The sequence below is a fragment of the Muntiacus reevesi genome, chromosome 17 (genome assembly GCF_963930625.1).
Source record: "Muntiacus reevesi chromosome 17, mMunRee1.1, whole genome shotgun sequence".
Lineage (NCBI taxonomy): Eukaryota > Metazoa > Chordata > Mammalia > Artiodactyla > Cervidae > Muntiacus > Muntiacus reevesi.
This window is the reverse complement of record NC_089265.1, coordinates 48,768,071-48,791,027: the sequence shown is the minus strand read 5'-3', so window position 1 is coordinate 48,791,027 and position 22,957 is coordinate 48,768,071. Positions and strand designations below refer to the sequence as shown.

Sequence of the window (22,957 nt, the reverse complement as noted above, 5' to 3'; positions counted from 1 at the left end):
TAAAAGCATTTCTTTGTCTTCCCTTTTTTAAAAAGAAGAATTTAGCAAAGATGATTTTATATACCACCTCTATAACTCTCCTCATTTAGAAGGAAACCAAGAGATGACAAAAAATTCCACTGAATGTCACAAACTTTGAGGTCAGGAATATACAATTGCAAGCTAAGATGACAGAAAACATCACTACAAGAGCATTTTTAGCCATTTTAGCAAGTCAGTTTCTTCTATCCATGTCATTTTGTAGCACGTATCATAGGACCCATGGATTTACACAATCAGCTTAAAAAAGAAAACGTTGACATCAAAGCAACTGTAATTGACTTTCTTGAAAGTCATTACTGTTATCCAGCTCACTTTCTCAAATCACTGCGGTGGCTCCAAAATGTTTTTTGAATCAAATAAGAACTCTTTAAGATTCAGTTTCTTTTAAATTACTTCACTCGTCACATGACACCATCCCTTTTTGCATACTGGGCTCTCTCTCTCCTCCCTTATCCTGACCAATGCTTTTAGTATAGCTCTTTCCTCCAGTTTTAATTCTCAAATCCTCCAAGAGATACAAAGAAAAAATAATGCATCTATTTAAACTAACTGCTTTATAAACTATTTCATACAAGTCTTGGTTCCCAGGAGTAGCTCTCAAACTGAGAGTTCAACAGTCTCATTATACTCATCTATGCCTCTCATCTAGGTTATACACATACCATTAACTCAAATCACTCATGATCAGCAGATTCTTTTTTTCAAAACGTCCGAGTCTACCTATTGTGTCTTGAAATCCAAGTAGTTTTCCAGAAAAGCAGAGAACACAAATAAGGAAATTAATCCTTCATCCAGAACCATCAACTAAAATCTTGGCAAATGGAAACAAGAACCCAAATCAGATAAAATAGACTACAGAAAAGGGGACAGATATTACAAGAAATATGTGAATATAAAGTAGTGAAAGCCATATTTGCAAGGGAGTGTGGAGCTAATTTCATTCCTAAGCTATGTGTGTGTATGTATACGCACATATATATATATAAACACACACACACACATATATATATAATGTGTGCTCCATTTTTATCATACAAAATTCTAACAATACTAACTGTTTATTAATTCAATATTAAATGTTGTATGAGAAAGATGCATAACATGTAGATGATCAAGTTCCCTGAGTGTCTACCAAGAAGGCAGAACTGCGCTCAACTCTGTATATGATACTGTTTTCCTTCTTCTTCCCTTTGCCACACACTGCAGCTAGGATGAATGGTCTTCCAGCTAGCTTTTCCTTGACTGAGCCTTAGTATGTGTCAGATTCCTGGCCTGAAATGCTCGTTACATCTGGTTAGTCTTTTGGACCATCCCCTTACTCCTCAAAGTCTCTCCTTAAATTAGGTCTTTTGCCTAGTGTGTAAAGTTTAAAAAGTTGTAATTTCTCCACACAGAGGCTTGTCCATGAATATTCATAACAGCTTTACTCACAACACCCCCAAATTAGAAACAGTAAAATTATCCATGGAAAGGGGAATCTTCGTGCACTGTTGGTGGAAATGTAAACTGGCATAGCCACTGTGGAGAACAGCTTGGAGGTTTCTCAAAAAAACTGAAACTAGAACCATACGATCCAGTAATTCCACCGTTGAGTATGTATCCAAAGAAACCAAATCCCTAATCTGGAGAGGTACATGCACCCCAATGCTCATAGTAACATTATTTATAATTCGTAAGATATGGGAGCAACCTAAGGGTCCATCAACAGATGAATAGATTAAGTACACAAGGTATATATACACAATAGAACACCACTCAGCCATAAAAAAGTATAAAGTTTTGCATTTGCAACAACATGGATGGACCAGGAGGGTATTATGCAAGTAAAATAACTCAGATAGAGAAAGACAAATATGGTATGATACCACATATATGTAGAACTTAAAAACTAAAACAAACTAGTGGATATAAAAACTAAAACAAACTAGTGGATATAACAAAAAAGAAACAGATTCACAGATACAGAGAACAAACTCATAGCTATCAGTGGGGAGAGGGAAACAGGAAGAGATAAGATACTATATACAAAATAAATAAGCTATATTGTATATATATATGTAGCAATATTATATATATATTATATATATATGTAGAACTTAAAAACTAAAACAAACTAGTGGATATAAAAACTAAAACAAACTAGTGGATATAACAAAAAAGAAACAGATTCACAGATACAGATAACAAACTCACAGCTATCAGTGGGGAGAGGGAAACAGGAAGAGATAAGATACTATATACAAAATAAATAAGCTATATTGTACAACACAGGGAATACAGCCAATAATTTATAACTATAAATGGAGCACAGCTTTAAAAAGTTGTGAATCACTATGTCGTATACCTGGTACTTGCGTACTATTACAGATCAAATATACCTCAATAAAAAATAAAAATTAAAATCATCTATGAAATAGTGAATGATAATACAAATTGTGTTACATTCTTACAATAGAATACAGGTCAGTAATAAATAGAATAAACCCCTCATATACTTAATGATATGGATGAACCTCAAAAAATACATGGAGAGAAAGAAGCCAGTTTCAAATAATTCTATCTGTATGAGAGTCTACAAAAGACAATCTAATCTACAGTAATAGCAAATATGTCTGGTTGCACAGGGCGGGATTGAGGGGGTGGGGTGGGGTATTAGAAAGAATGCAAAAGAACTTTTTGGGGTGTTGGGAATGTTTTACACCTTGGCTGTGGTGATGGTTACATAGATGTATACATCTGTACATTTAAAATAGTACTTTTTATAATATGTAAACTCACTACAATAAAGTTAAGAATGTATGCGGATTTCCAGATGTACTATTTATTTGTTTATGAAGCTGGGATTCAATCCCAGGTTATTTGACTTTGTAGCCCATGCTCCAAACTACTATGCTAAGTGAGTTCTTTTTGTTTTAAATTAACATAAGAAAATCACTGTTGAAAAAAAAGAAAAAGAAAATCACTGTTGAATTTTAAAAATCCCTGTAAGAGAAAGTGCACGTACGTGTAGGTAAGTGTTTTCTGATAAGACAGCCTTGGCTTAAGTCTTTCAGGCATCTTATTTTAGAACTGGATTCAGAATCCAAGTATTAGTGATTCACATGAATCCATTTCTTTACTTCATGGTTAACAACACACTTTTGATCTGAAATAGCACTGGACCTGGTTGATCACTCCCTGTAATTACCAAATTTACAGCTTGATGATTTTTATCTTTGTCTAAAATATCAATCATAACCACAAAATATTAAACTTTGTTAACATGAAGGATAGCCAAATTCACTTGCTGAAAGAAGAGTTTTAAAAATACCTAAGGATCTTTAATCCATTTTGAGTTTATTTTTGTGTATGGTGTTAGGAAGTGTTCTAGTTTCATTCTTTTACAAGTGGTTAACCAGTTTTCCCAGCACCACTTGTTAAAGAGATTGTCTTTTTTCCATTGTATATCCTTGCCTCCTTTGTCAAAGATAAGCTGTCCATAGGTTCGTGGATTTATCTCTGGGCTTTCTATTCTGTTCCATTGATCTATATTTCTGTCTTTGTGCCAGTACCATACTGTCTTGATGACTGTGGCTTTGTAGTAGAGCCTGAAGTCAGGCAGGTTGATTCCTCCAGTTCCATTCTTCTTTCTCAAGATTACTTTGGCTATTCGAGGTTTTTTGTATTTCCATACAAATTGTGAAATTATTTGTTCTAGTTCTGTGAAAAATACCGTTGGTAGCTTGATAGGGATTGCATTGAATCTATAGATTGCTTTGTAGGCTAAATGTAAGACCAGAAACTATAAAACTCCTAGAGGAGAACATAGGCAAAACACTCTCCGACATAAATCACAGCAAGATCTTCTATGACCCACCTCCCAGAATATTGGAAATAAAAGCAAAAATAAACAAATGGGACCTAATGAAAATTAAAAGCTTTTGCACAACAAAGGAAACTATAAGTAAGGTGAAAAGACAGCCCTCAGATTGGGAGAAAATAATAACAAATGAGGAAACAGACAAAGGATTAATCTCAAAAATATACAAGCAACTCCTGAAGCTCAATTCCAGAAAAATAAACGACCCAGTCAAAAAATGGGCCAAAGAACTAAACAGACATTTCTCCAAAGAAGACATACAGATGGCTAACAAACACATGAAAAGATGCTCAACATCACTCATCATCAGAGAAATGCAAATCAAAACCACAATGAGGTACCATTACACGCCAGTCAGGATGGCTGCTATCCAAAAGTCTACAAGCAATAAATGCTGGAGAGGGTGTGGAGAAAAGGGAACCCTCTTACACTGTTGGTGGGAATGCAAACTAGTACAGCCACTATGGAAAACAGTGTGGAGATTTCTTAAAAAACTGGAAATAGGACTGCCATATGACCCAGCAATACCACTTCTGGGCATACACACTGAGGAATCCAGATCTGAAAGAGACACGTGCACCCCAATGTTCATCGCAGCACTGTTTATAATAGCCAGGACATGGAAGCAACCTAGATGCCCATCAGCAGATGAATGGATAAGGAAGCTGTGGTACATATACACCATGGAATATTACTCAGCCGTTAAAAAGAATTCATTTGAATCAGTTCTAATGAGATGGATGAAACTGGAGCCCATTATACAGAGTGAAGTAAGTCAGAAAGATAAAGAACATTACAATATACTAACACATATATACGGAATTTAGATAGATGGTGGCGATAACCCTATATGCAAAACAGAAAAAGAGACACAGAAATACAGAACAGACTTTTGAACTCTGGGGGAGAACGTGAGGGTGGGATGTTTTGAAAGAACAGCATGTATATTATCTATGGTGAAACGGACCACCAGCCCAGGTGGGATACAAGAGTCAGGTGCTCGGGCCTGGTGCACTGGGAGGACCCTGAGGAGTCGGGTGGGGAGGGAGGTGGGAGGGGGGATCGGGATGGGGAATACATGTAACTATATGGCTGATTCATGTCAATGTATGACAAAACCCACTGAAATGTTGTAAAGTGATTGGCCTCCAACTAATAAAATAATATTTAAAAAATAAAAAAAAAAAAAAAAAAAAAAAAAATAAACAACTGTAATCCTTTAAAAAAAAAAAAAAAAATACCTAAGGATGCTTCCATGTCCTTATCCATTCGTCTGCTGTATGGAAGCAACCCAGATGCCCATCAGCAGACGAATGGATAAGGAAGCTGTGGTACATATACACCATGGAATATTCCTCAGCTGTTAAAAAGAATTCATTTGAATCAGTTCTAATGAGATGGATGAAACTGGAGCCCATTATACAAAGTGAAGTAAGCCAGAAAGATAAACACCAATACAGTATACTAACGCATATATGTGGAATTTAAAAAGATGGTAACGATAACCCTATATGCAAAACAGAAAAAGAGACACAGATGTACAGAACAGACTTTTGGACTCTGTGGGAGAAGGCGAGGGTGGGATGTTGAGAGAGAACAGCACTGAAACAAGTATACTATCAAGGGTGAAACAGATCACCAGCCCAGGCTGGATGCATGAGACAAGTGCTCAGGGCTGGTGCACTGGGAAGACCCAGAGGGATGGGATGGGGAGGGAGGAAGGAGCGGGGATCAGGATGGGGGACACATGTAAATCCATGGCTGATTCATGTCAATGTATGGCAAAAACCACTACAATATTGTAAAGTAATTAGCCTCCAACTAATAAAAATAAATGGAAAAAAAATACCTACGGAAGTCCAGCCTCATTAGAATTATCAAAATTGAGGTGATAACACAAAAAGAGACATCAACTTTCACTTAAGTATACAAATTTTGCATATTGTTAAAAAATCAAATTTTATGCTCATAGCTTTTATACTGTACATTAATGGCTAAAGATTGACATTTATAACTACAATCAGTTCAGATTTCTGGAGTTAGTTCCTTTGCTGAAACAAATTTTCAAGATTTAGTAGGTTGAAGTCAAGGTGATATTTAAACATTAAAATTAATTTGCAAAACAGTAGAGCTGTGTTTATATATGATTATAGTATAGTCATTGATATGCAATTATGGAATAAAAGGAAGACCTATTGTGCTAATTTCATTACAAAAACCTTAATGCATTTTGTCTTGCTCACTCAGACAATTTAATTAATTTCACCCCCAAAACAGCATTCTAATTCACAACGTAGTTCTGTACCTTTATCCTCATTTTGCAGTAGAAAGCTGTGACATATGAAAATACACTTTAAGAGTCTTATCTTTGTCAAGACTCTTTTTATGTTTGGTATTTTCCAATTTCAAAGCACTTTTCATTCAACTCAGCCTTCTCATTATGTTTGGTATTTTGTTACCCACATTCTAAAAACCCAAGATACAAAAACTTTAATTGGTTTCTTCAAAGGCCAAAGAAAATATCAATAACAGACTCTCTCCTAGAATAAGGTTCTTAAGACTGTGGCAAAACCACAAAACTACTCTAAACATAATTCCCTTCATTAACTAATTATATCTGGTAAAGAGGTAATAGTCATGTAGTACAACCATCATTTTAATTCTATTTTGAAGATGGATTTTAAGTGTGAAACCGCATACATTTAAAACTTCTGTGTGTAGGGGTATAAAACAGAATTATCCCCAAAGTCTAACAAACCTAACACTACCATTCAAAGACCAGCAATGAAAAAACAACATTTTGTTTGCATTTTCATTAGCAGAAAATATTTTTAAATCTCACATATTTAGTATGTATGACTAGAACACTCTGATGGGGAAAGTGAGCACTGTGAATACAAGACTCCAGATTGAGCAGTGATCAGGCAGATGGCTGTCAGGGGTCCTATATTGCTGTTTCCAGGTAGATATTTAGGTACCTCATCCGAGAGACGAAAGAATAAAAGTAAAATCCCTAAATTACATGTGATTCATATCTTTGCTTATAAATGAGCAAGAAGGTAAGCTCATATATTCAATGATCAATAAATGCAAAATGAAAGATTTTAAGTTAATATATTAAATAAATATGAGTTCATAGAGTACAACGGAATAAAACTCAGAATCTTGAAAGAAACTCAGGTGGCATTTCTAGGGAGCAAATTTTATTAGGTAGGATCAAATGTATTAATATACCTCTCTGCATTTTAGAAGAACTAAATGCTTTATTTCTGAAAACAGAATTGGGACCAAAGTCAAGCATCTGATTCGAATATCCCCTCCGACACTGACCAGATGAATAACATTTCACTTTGACCTTTTTTGAAAACTTGATGTGCACATTTCCAATTAAGGTACATTATGGACTTTAATCATAGCTACCAACATCACATCAGCAATGCTAGGTGGCAAAGATAAAATATTATTTGTACAGTGAAATAATATGATAACAATATAGCTTTACTCTTTCAAATGGTAACACATCAGATATCACTTTATATACGCAAAAAAGCCCCACACATTTCAAAACCTTTAGTTTCAATTCAACACATGGCATGCTTAATGGTTTCAGCACTTCTAAATTCTTTTTAAATAAGTGTTACAAGCTGAAAGCAAGACAAGTAGGTATTAAAAATATATTGGAACATCTTAAAATTACCAGCCCTACCAGTGGAAATAAAATGATGGCAATTAAAAGTAATAAAGGTTATTAAAAGTTAAGGGCCTTTGAGGCTAAGAAGTCATGTTAGACTGTCAATTGTTTTCCCCACAGTGGGAAATCAGTTAGAAATAAAAATTTAAAAATCTAGTAGTTTAGTTGTGGTCAAAGAAAGAGTCAGTGGGGATGGGGAGGTTTCAGCAACATGCTGGTAGAAAAAAAAAAACTTACATAGTCTGGGAGGGCAGTGAAATGGAAGGCGTGGTAACCTCGCTCACTTAGTTGTCATTTTGATTTTCAATGACATTTTTTTCTTTCTTTCGCCTAGTAAAGATGACAGAAGTTCCTAATTTATTATCTGACATCTATTCCTGTTCCTAGATTTAAGAGAGTTTAACTGTATAATATCAAGTTATCATATCCAAATACAGACACTTTGAAAAAAAACTATAGCATCGATGTTGCATGCATTCAATTAGACTGCTCATAGCTGCATCAGCAAACCAGGGCTACGGATGTGGGGGAAAGATTCGATGAGCACAGCCCAGGAGACTGGGGGAAGAGATGGGTAGGAAATAGGCAGGGATCTCAGATTAAAGCAGAAAGGGGGGGGGGGTTCTTCCTGAAAGGCTCCGAGTCATGGATTCTAGAAGAATGCAGAATTCAAGCAAGCCTTCCGCAGGGCCCTAGGATCCATACACCTTCTATGCAAAAACAGAACTCGTCAAAATGTATGTGGCATGCCACAGGAGAGATTCTCTCATTAGCTGCCTTCTGCTGCTCAGGCTGGGCTGCATTTTAGATGGTGAGAGACGGATCACTGACACTTTTATAAACATGAACCTGAAAGACGGACTGGGTTTGACTGGAGGGGGAAAAAAGTACACCGTAAACTTGTGTTTCTGTAGGGAAATCACAGTGCAGCCAGATCACAGGAGGCAAAGTCATAGGACCTGGACATTTCCTCTGTTTCTGCTCTTTGAGTGTGCTTCATCATGCGTTGGGCTGGCCTGCGAACGGTGTGCAGGAAATACTTGTGAATAAGTAAATCAGGAGACTACGTAAATTAAATTCCTTGAAGAAAACCACCCAGATGGCAAAACCCTCACTTCTATGGTTGATTTGCACATTTTAAGGAGCACGAGGGGGTTATTAAAAAGAGCAGAAAGGAAAAAAATAGAAAAGACATTTCATAAGAGCAAAGGGAAAAAAGGAAAAAGAAATACTAAAGAAACTCCCAAACAAACAATTGAATGCCAAAGTTGTCTCCAGGCATTGCAAATGTTGGTCAGTAGCAAAAATACTGGAACTTGGATTTTAGTTCTCTAGTGGTGGATAACACATCTGTTGATGTGGTTTCACGCAAATACTTTCCTGCTTTTATGCATAATCTCAGATTATTTGATAGATGCATCACACTTATTCCATTTATTATTAAAAAAAACTATCTTGGAAGAGGTTTAAAATCAAAAGGTGTTGTCTGAAACTTAGCTAGGATTATTCACAGGATGAACATATCAAAATAACATCCAGTTAGTTTTCATAGGTATGTATTCATTGAATTATGTTTATTTTAAAAAACAGATCTTCTACAAAAGGTATTTTATCTATATTAGATTATTATTATAAAGAAGCTGCAAGATAGAATCATCTTAGTTCAGTTAACACTGTTAAAAGTTAAGCTACCATAACATAAAAATGTTGATGAGAGGCTTCCAGGTTCGGGGTTGCCTTCACTGTGGCAACCTTCACTACAGGACTGTTTATAAACTGATATCACTGCAAGGAGAGTGCAAAGAAAGGGGAAGAAAGTTCTCTGCATCCAGCTCATCTGTAACTCTGCTCTCAGAGAAACGCACAGAGGAGTCAGTCCTCCTTGGGCAACTTCCTTGCCTGAATGCAATCCGTCCATGCCAGTTAACAGAAGCCAGCAGTTGCTTCTGGAAGGTATGTCCTTCCAGGGACCAGGAATCCAGGTCCATAACACATGTAGGTAAGAGTGGATCAAGTCCGCCTTGAACGGAGACCCACATCAGTCTAGATCTGATAGCATGTGGGTCTGTTCTCTAACTTAGATGGACCACACGTGGGTAGGTTCAAAGACATGTAAGGATGCTGAAAGGCACTTGGCAGGGTTTGGGGAAAGCCTGATCTGTAGGGTGCTGGCTTCTCCCAAGTTATCAGTGAGAACTAAGACTATCAAGTCTATTGATGGTGAGACCCCCAAACCTAACTGGTTGCTACATTGAGCTGTGTGCTTTACCAGAAGAGAAAGAGGAAATCTGGACATTAATACTGACAGCCCCATTGCAGAAGAATACCTGCCAACCTGTTTCTGAAATTCTTGTGATTTCAAAAAAAAAAAAAACAAAACCCCAACACCCCACTCTTCATACAAGTTCGATCACTCAACATGAGGCCATAGGAGCAAGCCCAGGGAAGCACAGGTGTTTTCAGCTTTGTTTTGTACCTATATCTCACTCAGCATTAGGACCAAGCCCAGTGGTAAAGGCGCGCACCCAGGGTTGCAGGCTTCTGTTTGTAGGCAATTTCTTCTGCAGGCCATGTGTTCCCACTAAGTAAGGCCTGCAAAAGCTGGCTGACCTAATTTAAAATATGAGCTCTCATTGCATGAACATTTTCCAAGCCTTCACTATTTTTTGTTCATTCAGTTCTTATTCCATAAAGTCAGCCCATCTTTCTCCAGTCCTAGTGACCTGCATTCCCCACCCCCCGCCTGCCAAAGCATGACTCCTCTCCTAGTAGCCTCTGCCTTCATCGCTTTTATTTGTGGGATGCTAGGGAGAAGATGGGAATGCTTAGAGAAGGGAAGAAAATTTCAAAAATTCTTCTTATTATGATCATGTTTAGATGAAATATGGGGCTTGCCATCAACAAAATTACAAAACAATTCCGCTGGGAGTCCAGACCATTCAGGGTAATTCATCTATGAAAAAGCGAACTTTAATTGTTAGTCTTGGCAGTAATCTAAGAGAAGAGTGAAATATTATACTAAATATTGCCACGTGCAATAGTAAAACGCTCTTTGCCCCCTGCCAGAAGCAGTGGACAGCCCCCTTCAGACTCAGGTTTGGATCTGGCGAGATTCAGTCTAAAGCCTCTGCTTCCCCCTCTCCAAAACCAACAGAGGTTTTCAAAAGAGTTGCGTTTTTTATTAGAACCATTTGCTCTTTTTAAGTTGCCAAAAAGGAATAAGTAAAACTAAGACTTTTATTTGGGTTAAAGTTGATTCCTCAGCTTTATGGAGGTCAATGTACTTAGTCTATGAACCTTCTACTAAGAAGTTCATTGCAGTGTTGAACCAACCAAGGTTATATTTTCATCCCTTCCCCCACCCCACCTTGCTCCCCAAACTCAACCCCTTGACTGCCTGAATTTATAGTAGGGGTTGGAAGCATGTGGAAGCTAATCAAAAGGAAACACACATATGGCAAATTACATCCTGGATTTTCTCGAACAACTGAACTTTCAAATGTTTTTGATGCTGCACATAGCATTTACTATTTTGGAACTGTGTCTTGATTTGGGCTTCAGAAAATGTGATCCCAACTGGTATTTACAAAGCTTTCGATTAAAAGCTCATCGAACACTGCTGCATTATATAGTTTACAAACATGGAAAAGTGTTTGATAATACTCAAAAGAAGAGGGTTAGTCTTTATCTTTTCTAAAAGTGAAGTCTTCAGTGAAGATGTTAGTCAAAGAACTCTTTTATATGGCACTGGTTAACTGGCATATTGAAAGGTTTTGGCAAAGCATGAGACTCTAATAAGCTACTTGCAAATAATTTTTAAAATTACACGTTACATTTTCAGCATGAATATTTATATACATTGAGTATAATACACTATGGATATATGGAAATCACACATAAGATATTCTATGTAGTTAATATTATTCAGCTTCTAAACTAAGTTGGGAAGTTAGGGCCCAGAAAAATTAAATGACTTGCCCAGGATTATTCAGCTTATTACCAATGATCTGAGGACCAGAACTGCAATTTGTAAGTAGATATTCCTTCTGTTATGGAATACTGTTTTTCATCTATAGGGATATATAATGATACAAATATTATTTGGGAATAAATGTAAGTCTGCAGATATCACAAAAAGTAATCTTTGTTATAACTTAAAGGTTTAAAATTTAGGTTATCTGAAACTTGAGTAAAGATACTAAACTGTAGGACATCCACTTTATATAATTATTTTCTTTTGATTATAGCATATGTTATGGATGACAACAAACAAAATAGTTACTGTTAGCAAGATAGTTTGAAGGAACTATAATCCTTATCAGCCATGAGAAAAATAGTTAGCACTTATTATAGCCTGCGTACACTTGCATAAGACTGCATTATGAAGCTTCATAAGAATTATTAGTTTATGTAAAGTAATATCATGGAATTAGGCCTGTTTTCCTATTTGTGGAAGTTTGAGGAAAACAAAAACAAAATATATAGAATGCATAGCCTACCAGCTAATGGTGCTACCCTCAAAGGAACAAAAGATACCAGATGTTATTAATTGGAAGTAATCACTCCAGAAGATAAGGAATTTTTAAATTCATTGTTACAAATATCACTCAGATAATCAAGGACAGCAAATAGTAAGCTAACGAGGAGCCTCATAGGTCGACAATACTTGGGAGGTGGTTACCTTTAAAGAAACTGACCTATGATATGGGAAGCCAAGGAAATCTGCCGTAAATATGTTGTTTTAATTTTTTAAAAAGAGGAATCTGCCTTTTCTTTTTCTTTTTTTTTTTTTACTAAGAGATCAACCTCTTCCTGTGTCAGTACAAAATTTAAAGTTTCTGTGGAGGGGTTCTGTTGCCTGCTCTCCATTTAAAATGGGGGAAAATAAAAATATTTTGCCTGTGACAGAAGATGAAAGAAGTTCTCACCCTTAAAACCAGCAGCATTGGTTTTCCAGTCATTAGCGTTCAAATGTCCTGCACGGGAAGTCCTGACAATAACATGCTGCACGTCTCTCCAGGTCAGAAACGGACTGGGGAAAGACAAGGTAAGAATCATTGTACCAAAAAAAAAAGATGGGGGAAGCAGAGAGTCACAAGCAAACCAAAAAAGCAAAAGCAAAAGGGCAAAGTACTAAAAACAAAGGGTCAGCGATTTGGGTTTGGGACAAACGAATGCCAAATGCCGCTCTTGTTTTCCACTTGGAGAGGTGACGTTAGTCTTAGGGAGGCAGAAAATGTAACCTTTCACTTGAGAAATAATGTGCTACTAGTGGAGGTAAGGTTTTAAAAGGGTGAGCATTTTCAGTTTCCTCAAAAAGGCTCCCAATCCTGGCCCTGTCATCCTGTGTGTAGAATCTTGCAACATCATTAGAAAATTACAACAAGCGAAAGTCAAAATTGAAGGGCTCTTGAATATTTCTTGTTCACTTGTTTAGCCAGGCAGCAGACTTGTAACTTAACAAAGAACTTAGCAATGTTAACCATTCTGGATGGATGTGTGGGATATGAAAAAAGTCTGAGCTGAAACTGAGTCTCCATTTTCAGTGTTCTGAAGGAAAGAGGATGTGGTACAGAGCCCAACACTGGGCACCCAGGCACAGACAGTTATGGGAGTGATCTTAATTTGCAATAAACAGTTATTAAATTATTGAATATCTATTTCTTACGGCTGCTGGCACTGAAGATCACAGACACTACTGAATGGAGGATACTTTCATCAGAACTGCAAAACTAATAAACACACAAAGCAAATCCGAGTACATATTCACAGCCTTCCGTTCTCTTTCAAAGAACATATTATTTTCTAGACAGCATCTGACTCAGTGCCTGCAAGAAATTCTAATCAGGATTCTTATTCAATTCAATCTTGAATGTGAGCTATGACATTTTTCTTTTACTTAACTTGGAAATATGGCAACTTATCATGCAGCTTGTGTGGTTGTTTTCTTTGCTTCTCATCTACCACTTTCATTTTAGAAGGATATTTGCAAAGGATGGGTCAGAACATTTGGGGGAGGAGAGAGAATGACTTGCTACCTCCCTTGAGGTATGACAGGGGCAGGTGGTAATCTCTGCAGCCCCTCATATGGGCACGTATGTACTCTGGTGTGTCTCCATGCAGACAGAGAACCCGCTATCTTTACAGCTAACTTTTAGGGATGAAACTGCACACTGCTTCACTTGATGCCACATTTTCTTATCATACTCACCATATCCATGTTTTTGAGGGTGGCCTCCTAATGAGAGGGGGCCCAGCGACCGTTTTCTGGCTCCTTCATTTTCTATCTGTGCAAAATTGACTTTTCAAAGAGTCAGTTTCCCCACTTAGAATGTGGACGCTAATATCTACTTTGTTGTACCAACTGAATCAAAGTATGGTTGCCCTGTGAACAATGTGGAGGTTAGGGGTACCAGTCCCTGAACAGTCAAAAGTCTGAATATAACTTAGAGCTGGGTCTCCACACCCATGGTGCTGCATCCATATATCCAACCAACAGCAGGCTGTGTGGTACAAAATTAGTGAAAAAAAATCTGCATATAAATGAAACTGTGCTGTTCAAATCTATGTTGTTTGAGAGTCAACTGTCATGTCAAGTATTTAACCTAGTTCCTGATGCCTAATAAGCCATTAGAAGTGGTAGACAGTACATCATTTTGCTAAAATTAATAGCCATAGCTCCTATTTAATGATCTGACAATGAAGGAGATGGGATAGAAAAGTACTACAGAGTTCTTATACCTTTTTGTTATGTTCTCAGATGAAAAATACGAGAGATTACTATCAATTCCAAGGTTTCCATAGGGACTAAGATAGGATCCTGACTATTTTGTAAGACCGCATTAAGAAAAGAACTTACACTAAGGAATTAAATCCCAGGCATATGAGTTTTAAAGATATGAGAATAATGAAAGCAGAATTATTTTTGCTTTGTTTTGATACAATACTTGTTAGGAATCAATTTTAGAACCAGACAAGGTACAACAACTGTCAAGAAAGGGAGGGAGGTTGTGTGACGGATCCCAGGAAGCAGAAGAGTTCTGGTCCTAATACAATTAGCGTATTTGGTTCTTAGCTAACTAATACTGAATCCACAAAAACACAACAACAACAACAACAAAAACCCATGGTCGATTCAATGTGTTACAGTCAGGAAAATTAGAAGAATGAGTCCGTGGATAATTCTGAACACTACTCTCAACATAAGATGTTTTAGTTCTGCCTGAAATGCAGTGTTACTCTCCTTTCCCTTTTCCAGTCTAGTTACTTGGGTAAGGGGCAAAAAGAACAACAAAAAAGTCAGTGTGGAAAGACACTGCAGTCACTTATTTATGGGAAAGCAAAATCCACTCAAGTGAACATGTATGCTTTTATTTTTTTAATGAGCAAACAGTAAGATACCTAAAAGTACACTTGGATTTGATAAACATGTCTAAATCAACCTTGTACTTTTAAGATAACATTTAACACACAGTTGAAACTTTCACGTCAATGTTACCCTTCCAGGAAAAAAAAGAAATCCCACAAGTTTTCCTGTTACCTATCACCAGGGCAAAATTCTTTTAGAAATATCAAGCACACAATTCTGACCATTGGGAGATCATTTCCCCAGTGGCCCTTAGCACTGAAAATAGAATAATAACAACAGAACAGGAAACACTTATCTTGTACCTTAGGCACTTGTATACAGGCAGATTCAGGAAGTCTCCTGCATTCAACTCAGCCTGAAGAAATAAGAGTTACTTGCTCTCATGCTGAGTTGCAAAAACTAATTCTTCTTGGAGTGCTCATAATTAGAAGGGAGAAATTAGCTTCAGGAAATTGAAACTACACGTAGAAAGAAGGAGACAGTCATATAATTTTACTGTGACATTTGATAATGCACAACTTCAGAAATGATTTAATTTCAAAATGTCCTGAATTTCACCAAAATAAAGTGAGAAAGATAATATGGGAAACCAATGTGTTTTTGAAGCAGCGGTGTTCCTACCTGGGAGGGTAATTGACCAGCTCAGGAAATAGCCATAGGTTAAGTGACTAGTATCCTGAGAGAACTCTTATTTATGAGAAAGTCTGAGTCACGTTTTATGACCTACTTGTTTAATGCTCACAGGGATGACGTAGGAGGGAAGAAGTCATCAAACACGGAATAAGCCACATACAGAGTGAAAGCAGGCTGCCCTGCACCGTGAACGCCACAGTACCCGACGGTAACAGCGGACCCCCTGAAACTTACCCTATTCTGCCAATTACCCTGGACTCATACTCCACTGGCCTCTGACAACCAGCATGCCTCTCACAGCCAAAGCCTCCAAAGCTCTAGGGCAAATAACAATCAAAAAAGCCCAAAGTCTAACCAAACTGGAGAAAAAGAGTGATACCTCTCAACTCTGAGCCCGGTGACCACCAATCTCATAAGAAGCCACCAGGAAAAAAAAAAAAAAGAAACAACATCAGTAGTGATGCCACATACTCCTTGGGTTTCTTCTTAGAATCACTAACAATTACCCTTGGCCAACAATATACTCATAAAGGTCACATGTATAAATGTCTGCAAAATGTGGCTAACTAGTGATGACCTTTCAAGACAGTACCTGATTTTCTGAGGAGTCCTGTATGTGTCATTTTTCCCCGTTAGGGATTTTTGCATCCTTTGATGACTTCAAAATAGTAACCAACACTTACTGAACACTTGGCCAGGGGCAGGTACTGAATGCTGTATGTGTGTGTGTACTGTGTAATCTTAAAAAAGCATATGATAGAGGTAAAGTTTTGATTCCCATTTCACAGATGACAAAAGTGAGACTGAGTTCCACACAGTAACTCAAGGACATACATACAGGTAGGTCATGGTAGAGCTACAGTTCCAACCAGCTGCAGTCGGCTGCAGAGCGTGCAATCAATTGCTATTTAATACCATCTATATAGATCCATGAAGCTGCAACCGAAGTACACACAGTGGTTTGTCAGGTGGTTCTCTAACAGCTGGATAAGGAAGCCAAAGATGGCACATGAAAGGCCACACAATTTTGTGCCAACTCTGTCAATCTCAACCCAGTTGGCTATGTTTTATTTGCCACAGAATTCAGGAGATTCTTGAGCCTTCATTGAATTTTCAGGTTCCAAAGGCCTAACTTTGGCACACTCTATCAAAGGTAAACAGAAAGATACTGAGCTAGGAAAAGCCATATTCCTTTTCTAAAATAATATTTTATACTAGATGTCATAACATCCTATCATTCCTCAACATTTGTTATGAACTGGTTGCCTTGCCTGACACGCTCACACTTTGATGTGGTTTAAAGCCTGATTAGGTAACTCCTGTCCAGTTAAGGAGCCTCGGCTGAACCTCATCCCAAATACTTCCAGTCGCCAGCTGCAAAAACAGGATCGGGAACAACACTATCACTACCTGGTGTTTGTGCTGCATTTTTGTTCTGAGCTGTTCAAAGTATTTCGTGGGCCCAACAACAGGTTTGGAAGAAGTAGGACAAATCCCGGGAGAGACATTCTGTCTCGTGCTTCCCGTTGGACGTCTAAGTGCAACTGCTGCTGCGGCTAAGTCGCTTCAGTCGTGTCCGACTCTGTGCGATCCCATAGACGGCAGCCCACCAGGCTCCCCCATCCCTGGGATTCTCCAGGCAAGAACACTGGAGGGGGTCTAGGTGCAACTGCTAGCATTTAAATTAAAAAAAAAAAAAAAAACTCTCCCCAAGACTTTTCCCAGATAATTCTGCAAACATCTGAATAAATCTGTACTTGGTGTCCTTAAAAATAAGAACTAATTTTAAATCCCGAATGATTGATTCACCTGCATTTATTAAAAAGAAAAAACAACTCACCTTCCCCTCAAACCCCCAGATGGATCTATCATTAGAGGCAGTTTAAAGACAACTGATAAAAGGAACAACAAATGCACATCTTATTACAGAAAGAGACTAGATCAATAAGAGGAGCAACAGCAAATGCAAATGAAAATAATGAAAACCGTTTCCTAAGCAGGACGTGCATGTGTGTGCTAAGTTGCTTCAGTTGTATCTGACTCTTTGCGACCCCATGGACTGTAGCCCGCCAGGCTCCTCTGTCCATGGGATTCTTCAGGAAAGAATGCTGGCACGGTTGTCATGCCCTCTTCCAGGAGAACTTTCCAATGCAGGGATCGAACCCGCATCTCTTATGTCTCCTGCATTGGCATGCAGGTTCTTTCCTACTAGCACCACCTGGGAAGCCCCTAAACAGGATAGTCTTCTTTAAACACAAGAGTCCATCTAATGCAATGATGAGAGATCACGTGGACCAGACCTATAGGGAAACAGCATGAGCAATCACCATCATCAAATATCCAACTTACTAAATAGTCAACCCAAAATCTGAGACCAAAGCAGTCTCTTTTTATGTTTCCTAAGATTGTGTAAAAGAAAAATGGGAATAAGTAGCCAAAAATGTCATTTTACAGATGCTAAATAAGTCAGTAATTATGGAAAAGGATTTATTGTGAGTTGGAATAACCAAGATGTGGCAGAAGTGTTTAAAGCATGCAAAGATTGGGAACAACATTACTCTGCCTGCAGCCTGTGTGTGCCCACAATGATTCAACAGAACCTTCAACAAAGGGCTCCAATCTTCTTTTGTCAGGTAATGAAGACTCCAAGGGGATCACCAGGTGGAGTCCCACTGTGAGCAGGAGTATAGCACTAAAGAGCATGTGTTCTTTTGTGTTCTAAATTTATTCAAAAGTTCTAGGCCTAATGTTGGGTTGTAGTAACAGAAAACACAGTTAATAATACCTCCAGATTTAGAAATACGACTTATATTGGTATCACTTGGACCCCCACTTCTGATCCATCCACACCTGAACCAAAGCAGAAAAGATAAAAAAGACTTGTGTGAGATCAACTAAGTAAAATTTTTATTTTACTCTTTTGTGAAACTACTCACTGATTCCCTGAATTTAGTCTAAACCAAAGGTATGGAAGCTTGGTGTCTAAACATATTTAAGGTAGCCCCTAATTTACAAAGAAAAATTCTGTCATTTAAACTGAAGTGCTTTCTTTCCATTTTAAATCCTGCCTTATCTGTTGGATTTGTCGTTACACCTAAAAGACATTGATTAAGTTTCCTGTAGCCTTACAAATGATGTTTTGTTGGTAAGCTCAATAATCATTTCCTTGAAGTGCTTTGCTATGTAAATGCTTATGGAATAAAATGTGATGAGAGGTCAGGCATAGGTACTCTAAGCTGAGATCACATGCACTGAAATCAATTCATAGTCATGGAACTCTCTTTCCACCTGCTCTGTGATACCTTCAATTTTCTCCAAAAATGTTACCCTGAGATTACAAATTCTGGTCATTCTAAAGGCCTCTCTCCTAAAAGGAACCGTCTTATCCTGTAGGTGGGAATGTAAATTGGTACAGCCACTATGGAAAATAATAAGGAAGCTCCTTAAAAACTAGAGTTCCCATATGATCTAGTAACTTCACTCATGGACATATATCTGGAGAAAACTCAAATTTAAAAGGATACATGTACCCCTACATTCATAGCAGCACTAGTCACAATAGCCAAACATGGAAGCAACCTAAGTGTCCACTGATCAAAGAAAATGTATATATGTGTACACACACACACAAATGAAATACTAATGTCCATAAAAAAGAATGAAATAAATAATGCCATTTTGCAGTGACACTGATGGACCTAGAGATTATCATACTAAGTGAAGTCAGACAGAGAAAGACAAATATCATATAATATCACTTATATACAAGAATCTAAAAAAAAAAATGATGCAAATGAACTTGCAAAACAGAAAAAGACCCACAGACATAGAAAACAAACTTGTGGTTACCATAGTGGAAAGGCATGGGTGGGCAGAGGGCATAAATTAGGAGTTTGGGATTAACATATACACACTATTATAACTGAATCACTTTGCTCTACACCTGAAACTAATACAACATTAATCAACTATATTTCAATAAAAAAAAGAAAGAAAAAAAGGCCTCTCTATGCAACTACAATCGGGAATCTAAATATGACTCTCATTTTTGTCACCAAACTTTGAAATTGTTTGAAGTGGACAGAATATATTGGTATGAGAGCTTCCTCCCTAAGTTTATCCTGGTCAAGCTAGGAGAAACTCTAGTCTGGGACAGAAGCTGGAGGACACAGCTCACTCCTACCTATCTGCTAATTTTGTAGGCTATCTAGCACTGGGCATAAATAAATACATTAATTCTAAGCTAATTGATCCTGTCCCACTGGAAGACACTATGACTCCCATTATGTATTTCTCATTTAAATTTGTGCTCAAAATAATATGAACATAGCTTTCAATCACATGAAATTTATACCAGTCTCAATATTGGCATATTTATACCAACCACATGAGATTTATACCAATCTCAATATTGACACATGTGTTTTGAAGTCAGAAAGACTTGTAGTTAATGATGACATACTGCTTAATAGGTCTGTCACCCTAGATCATTTACTAAAACCTTCTGGACTCAGTTTCCCACCTGAAACGCAGAAACAAATTTACCACCTCAAATTCTTGGTTGCAAGAATTTGAAGTAATGAATATGAAATGCCTGGCATATAATGGGTTCTCAAAAACTGTAGTCATTATGATTATTTGAGAGGAACAACTTATCATCTTAGAAAAATTTAGAAGGACCACTTTTTGAATTTATACTAACATTTGATGAACTTCCATTCAATTAAGCTGTTTTCCTCTATCCATGGGCTTGCAAAGAGTTGGACATGACTGAGCAACTAACAGTTTCCTCTATGCTCCTAAATTTTAATATTATGTTTTTAGTTTCTATAATAGTAGCAAAATAGCATTTTAAACACCTTGACATATTTCTTTTTAGTGAAATAATCATTCTACTAAGATGTGCCAAAAGTTCTGCTTTTAAAAACTGATGTTGGAGGCAGCAAGCTGACTGGTTGGGAAAGAACCGCTTGTACCCACTGTGATTGTAAAGAATCCTATTTGTGGAAAGATCTCTTTTGATGGCTGGACACTGATGTGACATTGTAGAAGATGGTAAAAATGCTCTTTGATTTGATATCCTAGTGCTTTTTAAGTACCAGATGTTAGAATGAAGACTGAACATACTTATTCGCTTAACTGAACTGCCAGACTGAAGTGTTTTTGAAACTTTTCTATGCAGTTCAAGGATTTGTAGAGTTCTCACCTCAAAAGCCAGCAGGTGAACCCATGGACAGGCAGCAAAAATATTTATTGCATCTCTGTTATTACTATTATTTTAAATTATGGAATTTTTCTCTCACTTTTCCCTGTTAAACACATAATTAAAATGATCATTTTTTACATGCTTTTTGACAAAGTGTGTTTTTAAATGGACACTTTCAACATTCAGCTTTAATTTTAAACTTAAAATGACTCAGCATTTGGGATTCTAGAATTTTAAGTAAATGTTATTCTATTTTAGACACCCTTGGTTTATTTTGTCAACTCCTAACAATTTTTCTAATTACTAGACTTCAATAGGAACAAAAAATATTTTTCAAAAATTTCATGCTACACACACACACACCAAGGAAAAGATCAACTAAGATGAACAGAAATCTATTAAAATAATTTTTGAGGTATTTCAAATAACACTATGGCAGACGTGACTGGACTGAAAAAAATAATGTTTTAACTTTCCCATACTTCACATTAAGAAAACAAAGCTGACCTGTCACCTAAAGGAAAGTAGATGAGCAAAAAGTAACAAATTCCCCAAAACTCAGCCCTGTCTTCCTGTCTTTCTCCCAAATTAAAGAACCAAGGTATTAATGAACTGAAAAATCAGGTAGGTAATTCCCTACTATACACGTACTCCTTTCTAAATTTTAAGGCAGTCCATGTACTAACTCTGATATCTCTCCTGCCTTTGTTATCAGTGTCTCAAATTCCCAGAAACTATGACAAAAAATAAAGGATAAATTTCAACTTTCTTTTTTATTGCTTCCTCTACTCTATATGGTGGGATGCCAAAATCTTTTCAGTGAGGAAAGACAGAGCTCTGACTACTAAAACATAAGTGGGAATCTACTGAGCATTTCTGAGACAGTCTCTGCTTTCCTATGCAGGCGATGCCTGATCCTCCTCCTTTCTTCCCTTCCTCCTTTTACCTGAATGCAGACATGGTGGCTGGCACTGCAGCAGGCATTAAGGGAAGGTCAAGAGATAGCACAGATTTGGCCTCGGTATCCTTGAGCTTCTGAACCAACATCTTGACTTGAGGATATCCTGCTGTACTAGCCGTACTTAGCTATTAAATAAAATTCCTAAAATATGTATTTCCAAAACTATGGAATATTAGACAGCATTTATTGAGTACTCACTATGCACCAGGAACATTGTGAAAAGTGCTCAATATTTATTATCCATTTCTTTCTCACAGGTATCATTATGAGAGAGGTACTATTTTTATTACTGAAATAAAGGCATCCAAATAGAAAAAGTTTAACAGTCCTGTTCAGGGTCACATGGTTAACAAGAGCTGAAATTGGCTACAGGCAGTCTAACTCCAGAGCTCTAGAACTGACCTATTCCACCACCGTGTCTTATACTGGATGAGGGGCCACAAGGGGTAGATTCAGGGTAACAGTGTTTGTAGAGACTGGCCAGCAAGCCTCCAGTTTGATAGTCGGGGTAGGAAATGATCTTGTGCTCAGTCAGCATCCTTACTTTGGATGGATCTCTGCCAGCATCTCAGAGCTGACTGAGGATTTTGTCCCTCATCCCACAATTTAATGGCAGATTGGATTAGATCCACGCCTGGATGCTAGCCAGGGCAGTTCAGCATAACACCCTTTTTGAAGCCAGAGTTTCTCATTGAGAAAAAAAAAAATTTTAAGCAAAGAATGGAAACAAAGAAAGTAAGGAAGGAAAAAATTTAAAGGTAAAAGAAACATAAGAGAAGACTGCAAAGGACAGGAAAGAAAAGGAAGAGAGAGAAGAAAGTAGTAGAAGAAAAACAATAATATGGAGCCCATGGAAAAGAAAGTGCAGAAAAAAGGACTCAGTCAAGCAAGCAAGCTGAGATGTCAAAATAGAAGCTGAGAGAAAGATTACAAAAGATAAAGTGGTATTAGCAAAAGCAGAGTTTGCATTGGAGGGAATAACTTGATAAAGGTATAGATATTGAGGAGTTGATGTGGAGAACTGAAATAATGATGTGGGATACAAATGTAAGAATTTTCCACAATTCTTTTTTTTTTTTTAAGGAAAACAGTGAAGAGATGACAAGGAAAGAAAAAAATGATAGATTCAAAACACAGAAAACAGAAATCTACATCAGGATACTAGCTTTGTCTTCCTCTGAGGACTGACATCTACT

At 37.3% G+C, this 22,957-nt stretch overlaps 1 protein-coding gene across 4 annotated transcripts in view; it reads right to left on the bottom strand.

Moving 5' to 3' along the window:
* The window catches only part of PCSK5 (proprotein convertase subtilisin/kexin type 5), a 498,339-nt gene that overhangs the window by 224,210 nt on the left and 251,172 nt on the right, over nt 1–22,957 (bottom strand). For all 4 annotated transcript variants that reach the window (XM_065908244.1, XM_065908247.1, XM_065908246.1 and 1 more), the window contains exon 10: nt 12,521–12,624. In XM_065908244.1, the coding sequence (XP_065764316.1) occupies nt 12,521–12,624 (104 nt within the window). The remainder of the gene's footprint in view (nt 1–12,520; nt 12,625–22,957) is intronic.